Genomic DNA, 19,436 nt, shown 5'->3' with positions numbered 1-19,436 from the left:
TGGCCATATGGTCACCACATTAGCAAAGTTATGTGTCTACATCATCCTTGAGGACAGGTCACTTACTCTCCATTTGCTTTTGGCAAAGTTCTTCCGGATCTGAGCACTGACCGACTCATGGATGTTCTTGTTGAGTGCTGTGTCACCAGCGATCCTGAAACGGACAGACAAGACAAATTTTCAGAGATCATAGAGTCATAGAATGGCCTAGGCTGGAAGGGACCTTAGACATCATCTAATCCAACCTCCCTGTCATGGGCAGGGACGCCTCTCAACTAGATCAGGCTGCTCAAGGCTCTGTCCAACCTGGCCTTGAACACCTCAAGGGAGGGGGCATCCACAGCTTATCTGGACAATTTATTCCAAAGTCTTGCCACCCTCATACTGAAGAATTTCCTCCTAAGATCCAGTCTAAATCTATTCTCCTTCAACTTAAACCCATTTTCCCTTGTCCTATCAGTGGACGCTCTTGTAAAAAGTCCCTCCCCAGCCTTCCTGTAGGTTCCCTTCAGGAAATCTTCAGGAGATCTTTCACTCTTCTTGAATACTCTCTGTTCCTTTCCTCAACAGAGAAGGCTTGTCCAAGGTGTGATTGTTCCTGCAGTGATGATGATTTCATTCAGATGAGGGTTCAAACTTCCCACCGCTGTCTCTGTTGGCAGCAGTGGTGGAAAATTTGGGGCAATAAAAGCAAGCGTAGATAAGACTTGTAGGTCTGGCAGCTACAAAGAGGTATGACCTTATTTTGTTGGTTGGTGCACGGCTGCTTTCTATCACCATTACAGCCCTAGATGAAAACATTCTAGCTTTTTTTTTTTCTTTACATCTAAAGATTTAACATCAACAGGCTGAGACTACTTTTAGCCTCAAACATGCAGCAGCTTCCAGAGCCACTCCAACCTGTCTGATTTCTGTTTGCCCTGGAGATTTTCCTGCCACCCTGCAACATACGTAGCCATTCATCATGATTAATGTAGATTTACAGTAAAGCAGATACATGGACACTCACTAAAGCAGCACAGGCTGCACCAATAACTCAAGCTGAACAACACAACCTAAAGACTTGACTGATCTTGTATAGTTTCTTTAACAGACAAAGACACATTCAAATCTCCACTAAACAGAATTATTTCAAGGGAATTTTATTGATTCATTTAACTCCTCGAAGCATGAGATCTGTTTGAAGAGTAGGCACCACAGTGAACCGGTGTTGGGCCATATGCTGGGGTGATTAGTGCTGTCCAACATAGGTGATATGAGGGAACGATTGTGAACTATGCGGTATGTGATGTTTTCAGAAACGAACTGTTCAGCCACAGTGTAGAAAACCAGTATTCATCAGCAATCAAAATTATAAGGAATTGAATAATCCATCAAGAGCCTCCCACTCTGGGGACCTCCAAAAAAGTAATTAGAGGTTCTGGGGACTCAGCAGTCATCCTTCCCCCTACCCCAGCTCCGTCAAAATAAATTTGACAGACCTTTGGCTAAAGATCACCAAAAGATGAAGACTTCTGAGGCAGCCTATTCCATTGCCCCACTACATCCCAGAAGACATGGAAAATAGCTTATTCTCTTTGCCTCTGAAGCATCCTTTCACATATTTGAAGACTGTTATCATGTCTTCTCTCCGTCTTCTCTTCTCTAGACTAAACAAACTGATTCTTTCACTGTTTCTTCATAACTCATATTTCCTAATCCTCTGATCTAGGGAGCTTCTCTGGACTTTCTCCAACTAGTTCACATCTTTCTTACAGGGCGGTACCCAAACTGTTCACCATTTTCCAACTAAGGCAGCAGAATGGCAGCGTTGCTTTGTGTTTTTTAAAAATATGAAACTCTGCTTACATACCCCAGCCTGCTGTTTCCATTTATGTGTCCCATGAATTGGAGACATGCCCTTCATTTTGCCCAGCTCATTCCAAACTGTAATTCTGCTCTTTAGAGGACATGCAGCTTTTTCTACCTTTGTGTCAACAGCACATCTAAGAAGTGCTTTCTGGCACCAGTCTTCTCCAAATTGCTCCCCGCCTTCCTGCTGGCAACACTCCCCCAGCATGTCAGAGAGATGAGAGGAACCACTTGCTCTTGGGAGGGAGGTGAGGGACTAAACCCCCATCTCCCAGGAATGGAGGGACACCAGTCCCATTCCGTTGTAACTCAGCTAATCTCTATCGCGTTATTCAAGAGGAGTGGAGCCAGTAGGATTGTGGGCAGAAAGAAGTGGGGTTCCTATTCAAGGTAGCCCATCTCCAACTGGGAAGGGCACTTTTATGATGGTCACATAACCTCTCTCTCAAGTAGAGAGTAGAACTGGCACCATGAGCAAAGCATGGTTCCCTGACATCCTTTCTTGGATTTTTATGCTGCTGATGGAGAAGGGGAGGTGTTTGGCTGAGAACTGGAAGAACTTCAGATCTTCCTCTGAGGAGGATTCCTTCCAATCACCTCTCCCACTGACAGGGAGGGAAGTTGATCTGGATTTGCCACTGGGCCCAGGAAGCTAAAAGCCTGGTGAGGCACTAATAAAGTTAAGCATCATGTTCACTGTTCCATCCTCTGTCCCTCACAGGGAATATTACCAGACCCTGATGCTTTCTGGATCTCGTATACTCCTAGACAGATACAAAGCACAGCTGGCCTTGCACCCCACCATAACACCACATTTTCTCTATTTCTCTAGCTGAAAGCATCACGTGATGCAGATCCTACAGCTTTACCACAGTCACATCTACATGACCCAAATGACGTGACACAGAGTGTCGCTGACTGCCTCCAGGCTACTTCTATGTTGAGCTGACCAGAAGCCTGAGAAGACTTCAGCTGTACTCCCTGTCTTGCACAGGGTTAGCTTGGGTGCACAAATGTGTGTAGATTTGTGTCCACTCTCCCTGAGTACCAGAGAGACTTTCAGTGCAGAAGGGCCCTAGCAGAGCTTCCTGGTGGGAATGCAAACTGCTGGTCAGAATCACTCCAAAGTATCATGAGAACTCTGCTCTGTCCAAGAACACTTCCTCAGCGAAGGCAGGTGCCCTTAGCACGTACCAGCTAGGAGCACTGACCATCATACTACAGATCTTAGAAAACTAAGCTGAACACGTAAACTGTGAACAGCTACAGGGCAAAGCATCTGTTCAGTAACTGGCCAAAAAGAACAAGCTGCAAGGTGAAAATTTACTTACATTTGCAAAGAAGATTTTTCCTCCGGAGCTAATGAAGCATTTTACCATATGAACAAGTTTGTTAACAAGCTATATAAGCACAGATCAAGCTTCTCACTTGTGAAATTTTATTTTGGAAACAGACAAAACAAGTTCTTGGGCTATGATACTCTTGCCAGCTCTAGAAGATCTTTCCTGCCAGTCTCCGCAAGGATTTGCAAATGCATTTTTGCTGTATGAAACTTTCTATCGGGCGTTTAGCTCAAATACAGGCTATCTATTTTTTGAGATTAGGGATCATTTTCTGAAATGTTGGTGGTTCCAGTAAGAAACTGGTGGTTCCAGTAGGAAACCGATGGTTGGTTCCGATAGTTCTCACACTGTCTTCTACCACCACTAACTCTATGCATTACTATGCAATTCCCATAGTTCCAGATAAAAAAGTCTTGGTATTTGGGTGTTTCTCAGATAGACAGAATAGTACTTGTTGACTTCACAAAGAAGGACACATGCCCTGTGAAACCCTCTGATGCTACAATGGTGGGGACCATCCTACATCTGAGGTCTCTTCAGCAGCATTAGCACTTCCCAGATGCTAGTTTTTAATCAAAGCAAAATAAGAGTAGTGCTGGGGCTAACTTAGCGCAGCAGGATCCGTTCAAACACGTGCTGGTATGCTGGGTAGTGCGGCTCACTGGCTGCCAAAGCCAGGTGTGGGATCCTTCTCCAAGCCACCCCTGAAGAACTATCCTGTTAATGGTGCAATACTGTAAAATGAAGACTGTGCTTTTATACCGTATTTTGCACTTGGAGGATCTTGAAACTCTTCTATTGCATCATTGTAGTGTTTAGAGTATAGTTTTACTTCTAGGAAAGCAAAAGAAATGTTAATATCCATTCACTGTTGGTGCTTTGCTTGAGATGTGGTGGTTTAAAGGACACAGGCAAGAGAGGTGGAGATGAGCCGGTAGAAGTCATGTCTTTTATATGACAAAATGGTAGAGTTTGAAAATAGAGACAGCTTTTGGGCATGCAAACCTACCCCGAGGTGAGTATCATGAGCATCATCACATCTATACTGAATGTATTTAATCATGAACTTCAGTTCTCACGCTGAGAAGAAAATGTATGAAATTTAATAGAGAAGTTGGTTTTAGAGCACGGTATAATCGTCCTTCCACCGCTCCCTAACTCTCCAAGTCCACAGGCTATAAACCATCTTGCTTTCCTTTGAAGACAAAAATACCTTAGCATCTTTCTTTCTTCCATCCTCCCCGGTGCAACATATCTTTCTCCTACAGGAATCTCCATTTCTCCTAAGAAATAGCCTAAGAAATAGCCTGTTTCAGAGATGATCAAACTGATGCATATGTAGTCAAACCCTGAGCAATAACTCTTGGCTCTGCAGTTAACTGATGTTAACTATGTCAGTGTATCAACTACACCATCTGACCCAGTAGGAGGTATTACTTCTACCTAACACACACGTATACAAAAATAAAATTAAACAAATCAGAATAATGTATGAAGTGGTATCATGCTGAGCATCACCCAGAAACGAGCAAGGACTGATAAGTCTAACAGTAACTTGGCTTTTCTCTTGGGGTCCCTGTTTTGCAGCACCTGAAAGCATCGACATCCTAACAATGGTTTGGGGAACATCGTGTTGAAGCTGGTGTTACATCCTGTTGTAAATATATGTGTGTCAGCTCACAGAAGTGGATACTGAGGGCCACAGTCTGATGATTCTCCATCACAGATACTTACACTGAGACTAAGAAGAGTATTTCTCATGAATAACCATAACAAATCTAGCCCTGCACATGAGAGGAATCTAATTTAATGATTAAATATGATATCACAGTATCTGATTTGTTTTAGCTCTCTATCTGGGTTCAAAGCTATCACAGCAGTTTATCTGCCCATACCACTTCTAAGCTTTGAGAGGAATCTCCAACAAAGACAAGCCCAGTAAATTTCCTTTTGGAGAGTTCTTTCTTAGCATACTGCAAGCACGTCTCTTGCATCTGCCCTACCCACGACGGCAGGCAGAGGCTTTCATCTACCATTATTCTATGAAACTTCATTCTGAAGGCAGCCAAATCAAACGCTGTGCTGGCCAAACAGTGCTTGGAAATACTCTTGAGATGATGAGAGGAAACATGCAGTTAGCTGTAATGGATAATGCTAAAGGTTCATAACTCTTCTATACACACTTTTATTTATATATATATATGCACATACATGCACAAATGCATGCATATAAATATACACACTCACATCCCATATCAGTGATGCTCCAAAATAAATAGAGTGCAGGGACAAACCCGATAAGAGTTTGATTTAATGTTGTAAACATCAGCAGTTCCCCCCAGGGAGCCCTTTTCACACTTCAAACAACATTGTCTGAGAACAGAGCTCTTTGTAAACCATGTCCTCTCCCTGCGTGGAAATTATTATCTGGCTCATGCTCTCTGGCACATAATAAACACTTAGGGTCAATTGCAGAGGCTCAATCCTTGCCAAAGCTTTGCGATTCTTCGGTGTAGGCGGGGATGGAAATCAGCACATCCCAAGTATCTGCTCTCCTTCTGCCCAAGCGGTGGGGAAAGGTGAGGGCCACACTCATACCCGTGGACAGAGCTGTCTAATTTAGGTGCCACAACCTCCTTCTGCACTACAGAGTCTATATAGGGGGGCAATATATACATCACCCTTTAATTTAGATGTCCCAAGTTGCCTTTGATGCCATAACTGGCTTCAGGACACAGCTCTAAATCTCCTTTAAAGTCACTTGGATAATGCGTAACAGAGTAAATTAGTTCACGTCATGCCTTCCAATTTCTCTGCTAGCTTCCTGACTGTTGGATGTTCTCCTTGCCTTCTAAGGACTGTTTTCTTTGCCTCTGACCCAAGCTTGGAGGCTGAATTTGGGGCTGCAGGACCCAGCTCGAGCTGATGGGGAGTGCAGAGTGATCCTATGGCTGGAACAAATAGATTGTCGGGTTTCTGCTGCTCGCCCTTAATCGCGGCAGCCTGAGTGACTGCCCTGAACAGGATGTGGGCTCTGACATGGCAATATATTTAATAAACTTAATTGCTGTCATTCATATGAGCTAGGAAAACATTAAAATATATCGTGCTGCAGCAAGAATTACCCTCCTTTTTTGTTTCGTTCATTTTCCACGTCCTTTTTGAAAAGTCACAGTGGAACAATTGAGCAGAACATTGTGCCTTTGCAACACACCATAAACAGTGCAAACCTCAGTTAAAATAAAATAAATGACTCTTCGAATGGAAAGCATAAGTCACCTGTATATCAAACTGAAGAAATCTGTACAAATGGACAGATGGTACGGGTGGGGCGTAACCATTATAACAGCAAGCCTTACATATTGTACTGCTTCAGCTACTATTCTTCACTGCAATTATTACCCTCCTTTCCTGCCAACTCCAAGTTTAACATACCGTCCCCTTGCCAAGGCCATTTGATTATAAATAGCAAAACATCACGTAAATTCAGGCATATGGGGAGCAGATACAGCACAGAAAAGTGGGATGTTCAGAAGAAGTATTTACTTTGTTTTAGAGTCTGATCTTGTACTAACATTTAGTCATGTGAATAGCTGGCTATTCTAGAGCAGTTTCCTGAAATTCAGACGGATTATTAACCTTAAAGACACAAACGTAGTATCTTGCAACATCCAGTTCTTGCAAGCCTTCTATGGAAACTTTACTAAACCCATCAGAATACTCGGTATGTTTTGGAATCAGTTTGCTCTTCACAAATGTTACATACTGAAACAACGAAATCTCATGGCCAGGTAGCCATCTCAACCACAGTTAAATACTTTTATCACAACCAGGTTATAATGTATGTGTTAAGTATCCATGATCTGAAAGATTTCTTCCTGATTTGTGTCTGATACCAGTGATGTTATACTGCAGGGGCAGATTTCACAGGAGGAAGAAAAAGGGAAAGCTGAAAAATGTCACTACATGAAGCCACTTCATTGCATAAATTATCTACCATTTGCACTGCACCAGTGACTTGATTTTCTGTGTTCCTCTGGTCAGGCAAGGAGACAAACCCCAACTCTCACTGAAGTCTGTGGCAAAACTCTCATCAGCCTGAGTGGAATCAGGAGCTCAAGGCTGGACATGCTGGAAGCTCAACTATGTCTAACCTGAGGGAATGACACAGCTGACCATGGAGAGGAAGCACGAGCTCTCTTCCTCTTCCGCCGAAAAGATCTTCCCCTCCTTCAAAGGGGAGAGCAGGATGCCATTGCAACAGAGATAATGGCTAGAATGAGAAAAGAAGCAGTAAATGATTCATTATTTTCTGGCGTAAGCAATCTGGGCAGAAAATGTTTCTTGAGCAATGGTTTGGCAAAAGGAGATGCTATCGCTAACATGAAAATAGCAGATAATATCCATGTGAGTAGCCTTGATTATCCAAAAAGGTATTTTAGTAGCATTTATCACTGCGGGATGCAAATCTTCCAAAAAATCACTGCACCACTCTCCAGAGAGATCCATAACTGCAACATTTATGGTACCGGAAGATTTTCAGAAGGAGGAGGAGTGAGATGTTAAGTTTTGCTCAAGAGCTCACTGGGCAGGACAGAGGCAGATCTGAAGCCATATCTCCAAAAGCCTCCATGCTTTGCTCTCACTGTACAACTGTATTTCTCTAACCCACGGGCACACACTGTCTCTATGTTAAAGGAAGGTGGATTTGGGGTGGAAACGTGGTGAATATTTTAACACCTCACTACTGTCTCACATCTCAGAGGTTGATCCTGAGTCGTGCTTTATGGGGCTGGGAGGCAGCCCAGCAAATGAACTATTCCCTTGTAAAGTCACCCTGGCAGCAGAAGACCCACTGCCACAGAAATGGGGAAACCCCTTTTTGGGGGCTGTTTTTAAATGGAAGATGGGATTCTGTGCGAAATATCAAAAATTACGGAGCAGTCTGTGAGTTTCCACTGGCCTCTGGCCATGACATGCAAAAGAAAAAAAACAAAACAAAAAACCAAGGAATGAAAGCACTTTTTATCATTTTGTTCCTTTAGGAGGGCCCAGAGGCTGTGCGTCTTACAAATGCCACGTTTCTTTCATGCACTCCAGCAACCAACACAAATGTAGCAGGGCCAAGAGCTGGATACTTACATTTTGTGTATCTTGGATGAAAGGCTTTGGAAAATCTGCCTCTGAGTTATACAAATGGTCACCTCCTTCTCTCTGGGAGTTGCATCCCCATTGTTTATTCTGTATTTCTGCTATTGACTTTTGTAACTTGTTTAATTTCCTGAGGCTCAGGTCAGTATCATTTAGAAATGGTTGGGCTTTTTTTTCTTTTTGATCTCATGAAAGCTGGATTTTATTTCTCAAATTTCCTTTTTGTCACACAGACAACACAGTTATTGATGGGATATTGAGGCAGCTTCAGTTCTTGACTTCTCGTCTCTCATTTGTATCGATGCCAGCCACTGATGCAGCTAATAATCATCTGTGAAGTGTATCTCATTGGCTTTGGCATGGAGAATGAAAAGAATGAACCTTGCTTTTCTTGATGATCTACACAACCTTCTGCATCCCAAGCCTTTCCTAAAACTTTTTAATTGTAAAGCCTGAGCCTCAATCTTATCTTCAGCCTAATTTGTAATCACAATTGCTGACAATCTTCAGTCAGACATCAGTACATCATTTCCACTATGAAGAAATCAGAGGCATCTCACTATTTCTACCACTTCTATAATAATAACTCATCGAACACCTTCATGAATGCCAAATCATTTATTAATGATGAGGGTAATCCTTCAGTCTGTAAGCCAGAATGGCATTTATTTTCCATCTAGTCCCAGGACTGAAAGCATCAATGAGATGAGACAAAGCAGTGACAGCCAGAGAGAGGAGCATAAACCCCTTGAAGCCAAACTGAAGCATATGTTCTAGAGCTACAGCCACTAAATTTTACTCTGCTCAGAAATGTAACATTATTTTAAGCTGGGTGCCAAGGTCTGTTCCTTCAGAACTAGAAATGTCAAGGAGTGTGTCCAAAACCCATGTCTGCTGAGGAAGCAGAGGTGACCAGAGCCCTGCTGAGGAAGCTCCCCAGCCTCAGAGGGATGCAGAGTCCATCCTCTGGATGAATGTCTCCAACAGAAAGCAGTGCTGCCTTAAAATTCACTGAGAACTTTTATGCTCTTGCTTTTCTTACCATCATTATACTCAACTACGCTACTGGAGGTTGATCCCTGGGCTCCAACTGCATTTTCAGGATGGTTTTGTGGTCCATCAAGCCGAGGAGCTCGCTATGACACTAGCCCAGTTATTTTTCTGAGAAGTTATGAGTACTCAAAAAAACTTTTGGGCTGAAAATGTCCTGCCATTGACTCCTTTCTGTTGCAGCTATTATAGCAACCAAAATCTCACTTCATGTGTAACAATCCCTGCCCTGAAAGGCTAGCATCGAAAGCTCATTTTTGTGTGCAGCTGGTAGTGTGAAGTGATGCTCAGTCACTCAGGGTTGGTCAAAAGTACATGAGCCACTCTTGGTTTAGCTACATAATCCTTCGGTAAGGTTGGTGAAGTCATCCATGTGCAAAGGCGTCACATAATTTAAAGCACTTAACAGAGGTCTAAAGTACAAATACAGTCAGACCAGGTACTTTTCTGTAGTCATTGCAGAGAGATAGCATTGCTGTAGCCAATTCAGACTCAGCTCATCCTCTCTAGGGTTTCCTATCTCTTCTATTCAGCAAGAGAGGGCAAACAGCAACTGCTACAAGCAGGAGGTCCTTTACTGCAAGCAGGAGTTGGACTGTCTTCTGTGAAGCACAGATCAGGGCTTCCTACCTCATGGGGTGCTCTTAAGTGCTCCAATATTACCTCAGCAAGGACCTCATGGGCAGGTTGATACCCAGCTTTCTGCACATCTGCAGGATTTGACCTGTTGCCCCAAAATATGATTTCTGCACATCCCACTGCTACACTACAGTCAACATACATAATTCACTATTCCACTGCAGCCTTACACAGATACTCAATGGGTTTGGCGCAGAAGATTAAAATACATCTTGGTTTTCCAGGAAAATCCAGGAGGTAAAGGCAGGACTTGTAAGAATAAGAGCACAGAGTTATACAGTAAGAGGCTGGTATACTATGTGGCAGAAAAAACACTTCCACACATGAACGTAAAACGATGCACTCTGTCCCAAGAGCTTCACGCAGCAGTGCTGTTTCTTACCAAGGATGCCGTGCTGCTTGCTCACACGTGTATCTTTTGTTAGGGTCCTTCTCCATTAAATTCCGAATGAAGTCTTTAGCTGCAAAAAAAAATTTAAAAATTAAAAAATAATAATTTAAAGCAGTAGGGTTGATACCAAGTTCTGCTGCAGGATGGTCAGCCGACAGCATTGACTAGGCTACGAAGTGCCATCTGGTCACAACACCCAGAAATGGCCCTGGGTCATTTGTCATTTATTAGTATAGATATGACCAAAGGACAAAATCTGTGTGGACAAGCTTAGGACAAAATCTAAGCTATTTAGTACGGCAGATAAAAACTGAAGGTGTCCAATCCTGCAGGTATATTTAGGACTGGGATGGATAATTCGGAGTCAGCAGAGTTCAAGCCTGTCGGCTCCTTGCCCACTGTTCAGTCAAGTGCCTCTGATCATCTTAGTGGTCTGAATATGGCCACACCTGTTGGAGATGCTAGTAAAAGGAGTGGGAGAGACAAGGAGAAGGCCAGGTGCCACAGCAAGGTCTGCTTCTCATTGGTCACTCCAAGCAACTGCACACATGGGCAGCTGTGAGGACATGCAGTGTATTTAAAAACAAGTTACTGAGGAAAATGGACCCCCTTGAGCATGAGGTAGTGTGTTTTTAATTGACACTATAATGGAAGGGAGATCACAGCATGGCATGCATCCAGTAATTTTAGGAGAGAGTAGCTGAAGGAGCACAGCGAAGCCAAATATGTCAGGAAAATCTTTGTGCTGATTTAGGTGATGGACTTTCCCCCAAAATACAAAGGGGTCTGCCAGGAGACCTTCATATTTTCTTTGCAAACTCTTACGAGTTTAAAAAAACTTCTCATCACATATATTTTTAAGGAATCCATCACAATGTTATCTGGACTGCAGATGTAAGCAGCATGAAATGTTGTTCTATGCGGAGATAACAGGATATATAATCATCTTTAAAATAAAATACTTATTTTTATATCTCCCCTGACTTAATCAGTAGTACTAATGAATCAGAAACCTGCACTTCTAGGGATATTTTTGTATGATAAAATATTCCTAGAACTCATTTCTTCTCCAGCATGAAATGGCAGATGTTCCACTGGGTTGGACAGAACAAGGACACTGAGCTTTGTGTGACCTCTTGGGGACCACACAGCAGGTCAGTGGCCCACGCAGGATGCAGTGCCATCACCTATAGACACTGATGTTTGTAAATCATGAGCCATGCTGGAGCCAGAACCCTTTAGGCATATTTGCCTGTAACAGGATGGTATATCTGCCTCTCTGCCAGACGGACTAGAGCAAGGACAGGCAGGCGCTGTGGGTTAAATGCCCTCTGTGCTGGGTGAGGAACCGGGCAAGCAGATGGGCGGCTATCTGGATCCAAACATGTGGACACTACTCCCAATTTCTGAATCTGCCTACCTATCTCATTTGGAAGACATTAATTTCTTGGGTTCTTCACTGTATATGCTGCAGATGTGGTTTGGACCTGCAGTGCAGTGTCAGTAACAGAACCAAACTAGTTTGGCACCTTATTATTGACACGTAAATCATCTGATTTTTATTTGGATATGATGGAGAAATTAAACTGCTTTGTCTTCCTGGGACAGTCTTCTGCTATCTTCATCTTCTGTTCCAGCTACATTTTAGTATTTTGTGTGCGTCTGTGCAAAACGCTACTTAATTTGCCCTCCTGTAGAAATAAACTCCTGTAACTATTCAAACTGGAAGAAATGCACATTCTCGATGGTTTTCAGTTAAAAGGAGCTTGGAACATGATGGAAGGTGCGTTCTCATGCCCAGAGGAGGATATCTGCCACAGGCATGCATGCATGGTTGTTGCAATTAAATGAGCAGCAGCTTCTTACCAGAATCAGAGATGTCATCCCAATATGGAGAGTCAAACTCATATTCTGCTTTAAGGATCTGCTCAAAGAGTTTGGAGTCATTTTCATCATAGAAAGGGGGATACCCACAGAGCCTAATGGAGAACAAGAGAAGAGAGATGTGACCTTGGACCCAGCTCTGCCAAGAAGTTGAGAAAGAGAGAGGGAGAAGAAGCAGAAACACTTGTTTAAAACTTACCCCAGTAAGTTTTCAAGCAGGTAAGCCCTACCATGGGAGGGACATGTAAAAAGTCAGGGACATGTAAACCCACTTCTGAAGACTAGCACCACCCTGGACAAAAAGGAATTCTGAATGGGAAGAATGCTGTTGATCCTACACTGACTCATGCAGATACCCTGGCCTCCCTCTGTATGCTTTTGGGTGTTTAGCCAGAGGAATAGTTTTATCACACAGCCACAAGCCCTTCTATCCTCTCCATGTGGTGAGAGGAGCTTTCATGAGCTATACCCCACATTCACAGAGCACCAGCCCCTCACGTCCTTCTGCACAACCATTCCCCATCCAGGACTCTTCTTCACACTGGCTTCATTCTTCTGGTTTTCCTTCTGAACTGGTCTCACCCAATACTTTACACAAGTCACTTACATTAGCTTTATTCTCTCCCAGATGGTGGAGAGGCAGTGCAGTGGCTCTGCAGACACGCAGCACAGAAGAGGGGACTGGGGACATGTGAGAGGTGAGAACACTTATTCAGCCACCTGCATGGCATCAGGGCAGGCTTTGAGCACAACCTGTGGTCTCTGTATTGTGCAAGAGACAATATTGTTTGTTGTAAAACTGAGGAGCCACCAGCCACCTGCCTGGACCTCTTCTCCAGCTCAACAGGGAAGAAGAGTCAATGTAAAGCAGGACAAGGAGGCCCACAGAGCTATCAGACAGAGGGCAGGATGCACCTGCAAGCCGTGCTGGGCTCTGTGTCCCCAGGCACAACGAGAAGGACATCTGGAAGTCCCCGCACCTCTTCAGCAGAGCCTGCACGAGCTGCACGTGGACCTGCAACACACAGAAAGTCTCTCCCTTTCTCACTTCTGCAAACGATTTTGCTGCCCATATCAAATTGCCTACCTTGTCTAAGGCTAACAACAGTCCTGTCCTGGTTTTCAGTATTTATAATCACATGTCTCAGAAAGTCTAGCCCCAGGACAAGCAGGACGTTGAACAGTATTTGCCCAGTTTGAGCTAAAACGCTCAAGGTGCAGCCTCCCGGTGCTGCAGGCAGCAGGACAGTCATTTTCCTTAGGCAGGGCTCCTCCAGCCCTGTAGATGCTGGGCATGGGAAAAAATCACATCTGGCACAGCATTAGGCAAATGTGGCTACGAAACTCATGTGTTGGAGATCTCTCAAGCCCAGCTGATGCTGCATGCAGTAGTCTGTCCCTCTGTGCACACAAGATACTCTTTCTTCAGGTTTTAATATGAGCATTGCAAAGTGTCAGATTTATCTCTGAGGCGGGTCCGAAGTTTCAGCAAATTCATCCTGCTCACACTTAAACAGGCCTTCCTGTCTCTACTGTCTCTGTGTAGAGATGTCCCAATTTTTTCCTCTTATCTCTAGTCTATGGTGTAAATTTTCAAAGGAAAATACTTTGCCAATATCGAAATGATCTTTTTCCTACGATCTTCTTAAACCCTGAGTCAAACAACCTCAATAAAGCATTTAACTGCAGCAAGTCAGCCATTATAAACAAGATCTAGATGAAACACTACACTGTAGCAACAACAGAGAAAGGGGCGGGGGGATAAGTGTAAGAAATGAAATACTCAAGTTATTTATAACCCAAAGCCAGCCGGCTGCCCTGGAGATTATTTGAACCAGCTCAACACTTGAGGGTGAAAGGAGCAATGTTTTGTTAGCTCTGAAGAGCCAGCATGCTCAATAAATAATTCAAATGCTGAGTGAGATGTTGATCTGCGTCAGATCCATATTGACCTGGAAGAACTCTACTGAAATTTGCAGCATTGTAATGAATCCACTGTGGCTCAGCTGAATCAGAAATCTTGCAAAGCAGATGAGCCAGTCCTCATCTGCCTCCCACTGGATGACTGCCATTATCAAAAGTAAGTGAGATAACCTCATGCCACCCAACCATCTACGTTCAGAGCAGAACTGAATACCTACTTAACAGGCACGTGCTTGCGTATGGGGCTTGATGCTATAACTCCTACATGAAACCCAGTGGTGGAAATGACGTATGAGAAAGGTAATAAAAAATGGTGCATTTAAACAAACTCCCAAAAGCCACTATGCACCTAGATGATGGAGGAAAACCATCTGGTAACCAAATGTGAAAAATGGAGCCACAGCCAGGGTCCAGCTCTACAGGTATCTATGAAGAACATTTATATAACTTGCTTTAATGTGATAAATATCAACACTTATCTCCCACAGTCTTGTGAGGGGATGCACACAAACTGACTTTCACCTTCCTCCTCTTTTGTCACAACCCTCAAGGTTTTGGGTGCTTTACTAAGGGGTTTGGAAAGGCTGGAGTTGACAGCACCAGCATTACAACTGTGAGGATGGCCACTGGGGTGGACATGCCCAGGTTGGAGGAAAACTGCTCCTCCAAAGGTACTCAGAGCCATCAGTCTGTCCCTCTTCCCTGGGGGACACATTGGGCTCCATATAAGAAGCTTGGCAGCCCTTCATTAATTTCTTGCCTTCCTCAGCACTTTTCTTAAACAAAACCAAACTGCTCTGATAAAACATTTTAGCGTGAGCAGACAGCTCTGTGCATGCTGAGGCACTGGCAGGCTGCTCCGGAGAGAGAAATAACTCTCTTGAAATGTGCACTGTACTAATTACCTTGGCAAAGGTACAAGAGCACAAGTTAGGGCTGCTGTGATTTATACACACTCGTGGCAGCAAAAGGTAGGAGTAAACTGCTGAGCAGCACAGAGCTGGAGAGCTCTAACCCTGCAAGGGAGGGAGCAGAGAGATACGAACCCCAGCAAGAGCCCTAGGCTTGCCAGAGCCTTTTGATCCCTTTCCTACACACATTCCCTTGCTCCTCTGCATGTCTTGAGTACCTACACGCTGCCCAGAGGAATTGTGGATGCCTCATCCTTGGAAGTGTCCAAGACCCGACTGGATGAGGCTTTTAGCAACCTGGTCTACTGGGAGGGGCCTCTGCCCATGGCAGGGGGGTTAGAACGAGATGATCTTTAAGGTGAATTTCAACTCGAGCTGTTCTATGATTCTGTGATGTGTCTGGGGTATCTACCTCAGTGTCTGGGAGGTCACTAGAGCCCATTGCAGGTGTGCATGGTGGAAGGGCTGATGGATGAGGAGTTGGTGTTGTGCAGGAGCTACTGGAAGCTGGGCACACAGCAGAAAACAGATTCTTTTGGTGCTGCTTTTTCCCTTGCTGCTGAGAGCTTGAGAAATGTTAGTCTCTACTACGTGCCATGGACGGGGACATCCCTCCAAACCAGCTCCCTGCCTGAGAGCGGGCTAGGGGCAGGGCAAGGGTTGGTCCTGGCTCAGCCAGGGACGGGGATGAACTTCCTGCACAGGATGACCCAAGGATGTTCCTCCAAAATTAATGAGGCAAATTACTGAGGACCTACACCCGAAAGCAGGTGAGAATGGAGCAAGCTCCTTAGGACAGAGAAAGCAGCATGTGGGAAGGGAGCACCAGGGCATCCTGGCACAGGGAAGGGTTGGGAGCCAAAATATAGGTGGTCTTGCTGTCATTTCCCTTAAAATCAGTTTAGCAAGACATAGAAGGTTTAATGTTACCTTTACTATTTTATTGGAGTAGTAGTAGTACTACTACTATTACTACTTTAATGTTTTAACATTACTGGCTTTGCAGTAAGGGACGGAAAAGCCCCAGTGGATGAGCCTATCCTGCAGTTTATGGCTGGAAGAAATCTTGCTGGACTTCCAGCAAATGGGCCACTTTCCAAAGTCCATAGTAAGTTTTTATTTAATTCTTAGAGAAGCAAAATCCCACCAACTTAATTTCCATCTGCTGGGACATTTCTGTGTGAAAAAAATGACCTCACTGTCAGAGGTTCTGCTGCTTTTCTTTAGATATGCAGAAATACAAAAATAACCCCTTTGTCTTCAATGTGAAAAAAATCTGCATTGTCCTGAGGGAGTTTCAGGCATCTATTAGTTGTCATTATTTTCTCTCAGTTTCACCAAATGAAAGCTTTTCAGAATTATTTAGCAACCTTATCACATCAGCAACAGATTTTCCAGACTTTCCTTTAATGTCCTATTCCCAGGCTTGCCTTAAAAAAAATAGGACACAGATCAGAAAAAAACACTGGTGGATTTACATCAGAAAGATATTGCCAAAAGTCATTCCTAGAAGACATCAGGAGAGGGCAAGAGGAATACCAGGAATATCTTCTCACTAGGCAGAGAAAGCAAACCTCTGCAAGCTCTCACTGCATATTGAGGCTAATACTAAAGGCTAAATAACCCATTTGCATGGCCAGTGTAGAGCCTGCAACACAAGAGGCATCGGAGTTAGTTTTGTAAGCAGCTTTACAATAAGATTACAGCAAATAATTCAGTAAATGCTCAAAGCTCTGAGATGTACGGTGTGTGAAGTCACCCAAGTGCCATTTATAGGGATACATGCATGTATTTATTCTTATTTTGGGAAGAGACCCTCATACTACCCTGACACTAGTGCCCTCACAAAAGAGTGGACAAGGACATGAGGAGTAGAAAATTAATTAAGAAGCAAGCAGTGAGGAGCAAGCATTTGGGGTTGTCTTCCCAGTGTTTAACTGAATTATCCTGAGCAATCCAACATGGCCTTGTACATTTTGCCACCACTAATTCTCCTTCCAGTACTAAACAAGTAAATTATTCCTCACTTTCTTGCTTAGGCTTGTGTGTGATGCTGAGCAGGCGTGATCAGCTTTTCCCAGTGTATAACTCCAGGATAATGGTGGAAACTTCTTCTGACATAATATACTTTGTACTGTCCCTGGTTAATCCTTCCATACAAACATCATTGATGATTCATGCACATTTACTTGAAAATCAGAAGTAGCTCAGCAGCAAAGTGTGAAAGTATGACCCAAGATTTATCTCCAGTAATCCTCTTGTCCTACTAGTGAACAAAATCAGAAGAAAATTCAGGGCAAAATGTGTTCAGCCTAAGGCAGAAGACACAGGAGCTGTTGACTATGAATAAACAGGGGCTGAAGCAGAGCGTTCTGTGGCCCCAGGTGCTTTTCCAGCTTTGGAACATGCTCTTCTGGTTTTTGCATATATTAACTTAATCTTTGTTGTATCAGGTATACATGCAATCAGTATTTTAGCTCCCCGAGCTTTTGTAACCTCTCATGTGAGCCAGGCAAGCCCAAAATCCAGCTGCTGGGAATCCAGCAAAGTCTCTTGCTCTTCTTACGCTTTATGTTTTGAAGCTGAGCATGTTCCAAAACTACCTTGCTGTACTCAGAGAGCTGAGCTGCACAATGAGGCTGCTTCAAATTGAGAAATATTACAACTGGAATAAACAGGAAATTTTATTCTGCTAAAATTAGTTCATGTGAATAATGACTTCTCATGTAAAATAGGTTTGATAAAAACTCCACTGGTGCAGCCTCTGCAACCCAGCTGTCATTAAGGAGAAGCATGAGAGGCTGGCACTGAAACAAAGGTGTTCTTTCCTAAGACATCCTTCACCTTGCATATCACAGAAACAAATATTTGCCTAGAGTGTCGGTGCCACAGAAACAGTTTGTTCTTCCAGTGTCATAAACTGAAGGCTTTCATGTGAGACTGAGCTTGTGTCTGGAGGCACTCAAACCGCTTGCAGTAATAATAGCTCAAAGCATCTTTAATTTATGTCTGGCTTCTGCGTTGGATTCTCCTGAGTTTCCATCTTCTTAAATGACAACAGTCTGTTCAGAGTAGCTGTGAGGATATGTGGGAGAGGTGGGGAGGTTATGCAGGATGATGTGCTTGGATTGCCCTGTGCATAAATATGTCTCTGACTGGTTTGGGCATGTGCAAGAAGCTCCAGCTTCTGATTGTGAAGATGAATATCTGGATGGATGTGGTGATATATTGGAATTAACTCTTGTTCGGGGCAGGATTAACTACCACCATTGCACCAAGGCTGGCAATCCCTTGGCAGACCCTCCTCTACCCTCCAGCAGATCAACACTCCTGCTCAGTTTGGTATCTGTGAATTTACTGAGGATGAACTAGATTGATAAAGATATTAAACAAGACTGGCCCCAAAACTGAGCCCTGGAGGATGCTGCTTGTGACTGGCCACCAACTGCATGTCATTTACCTGAACTTGTGCAACATGTTTGACACTGTCCCACATGACATCTTTGTCTCTAAGATGGAGAGACATGGACTTGATGGATGGACCACTTGGTGGATAAAGAACTGGCTAGATGGTCACACTCAAAGAGTTGTGGTCAATGGCTCAATGTCCACGTGGAGAACAGTGACAAGTGGAGTTCCTCAGGGGTCTGTTCTGGGTCCAGTGCTGTTCAACATCTTTGTCAGTGACATGGACAATGGCATCGAGTGCACTCTCAGTAAGTTTGCCGACGACACCAAGCTGTGTGGTGCAGTGGTCTCGCGTGAAGGAAGAGATGCCATCCAGAGGGACCTTGATAGGCTTGAGAAATGGGCCAGTGCAAACTGCGTGAGCTTCAACAAGTCAAAATGCAAGGTCCTGCACCTGGGTCAGGCCATTGTCAGTCACAGATACAAACTGGGCACAGAGTGGGTTGAGAGTAGCCCTGAAGAGAAGGATTTAGGGGTGTTGATAGACAAGAAGCTCAACATGAGCCGGCAGTGTGCTCATGCAGCCCAGAAGGCCAACCACATCCTGGGATGTATCAAGAGCAGCATAGCCAGCAGGTCGAGAGAGGGGATTCTTCCCCTTTACTATGCTCTTATGAGACCCCACCTCGAATACTGTTCTGGTGTCCTCACCATAAGAGGGACATAGATCTGTTGGAGCATGTTCAAAGGAGGCCACAAAGATTATCGAGGGGCTGGAGCACCTCTGCTACGAGGACAGGCTGTGGGAGCTGGGATTGTTCAGTCTTGAAAAGAGAAGACTACGAGGGGACCTAAGAGCTGCCTTCCAATACCTGAAGGGAACCT

At 44.0% G+C, this 19,436-nt stretch overlaps 1 protein-coding gene across 1 annotated transcript in view; it reads right to left on the bottom strand.

Annotated features, from left to right (window-relative positions):
- The window catches only part of LOC104271526 (calcium/calmodulin-dependent protein kinase type 1D), a gene marked incomplete at its 5' end in the record, with an annotated part of 85,142 nt that overhangs the window by 5,054 nt on the left and 60,652 nt on the right, over positions 1 to 19,436 (bottom strand). Inside the window, 3 exons of the mRNA XM_009866215.1 lie at positions 67 to 154; positions 10,417 to 10,495; positions 12,292 to 12,404. Coding sequence (XP_009864517.1) covers positions 67 to 154; positions 10,417 to 10,495; positions 12,292 to 12,404 — 280 coding nt within the window. The remainder of the gene's footprint in view (positions 1 to 66; positions 155 to 10,416; positions 10,496 to 12,291; positions 12,405 to 19,436) is intronic.

The sequence above is a fragment of the Apaloderma vittatum genome, unplaced genomic scaffold, assembly GCF_000703405.1.
Source record: "Apaloderma vittatum isolate BGI_N311 unplaced genomic scaffold, ASM70340v1 scaffold6433, whole genome shotgun sequence".
Classification (NCBI taxonomy): Eukaryota; Metazoa; Chordata; class Aves; order Trogoniformes; family Trogonidae; genus Apaloderma; species Apaloderma vittatum.
This window is presented reverse-complemented; position numbering and strand designations above follow the sequence as displayed.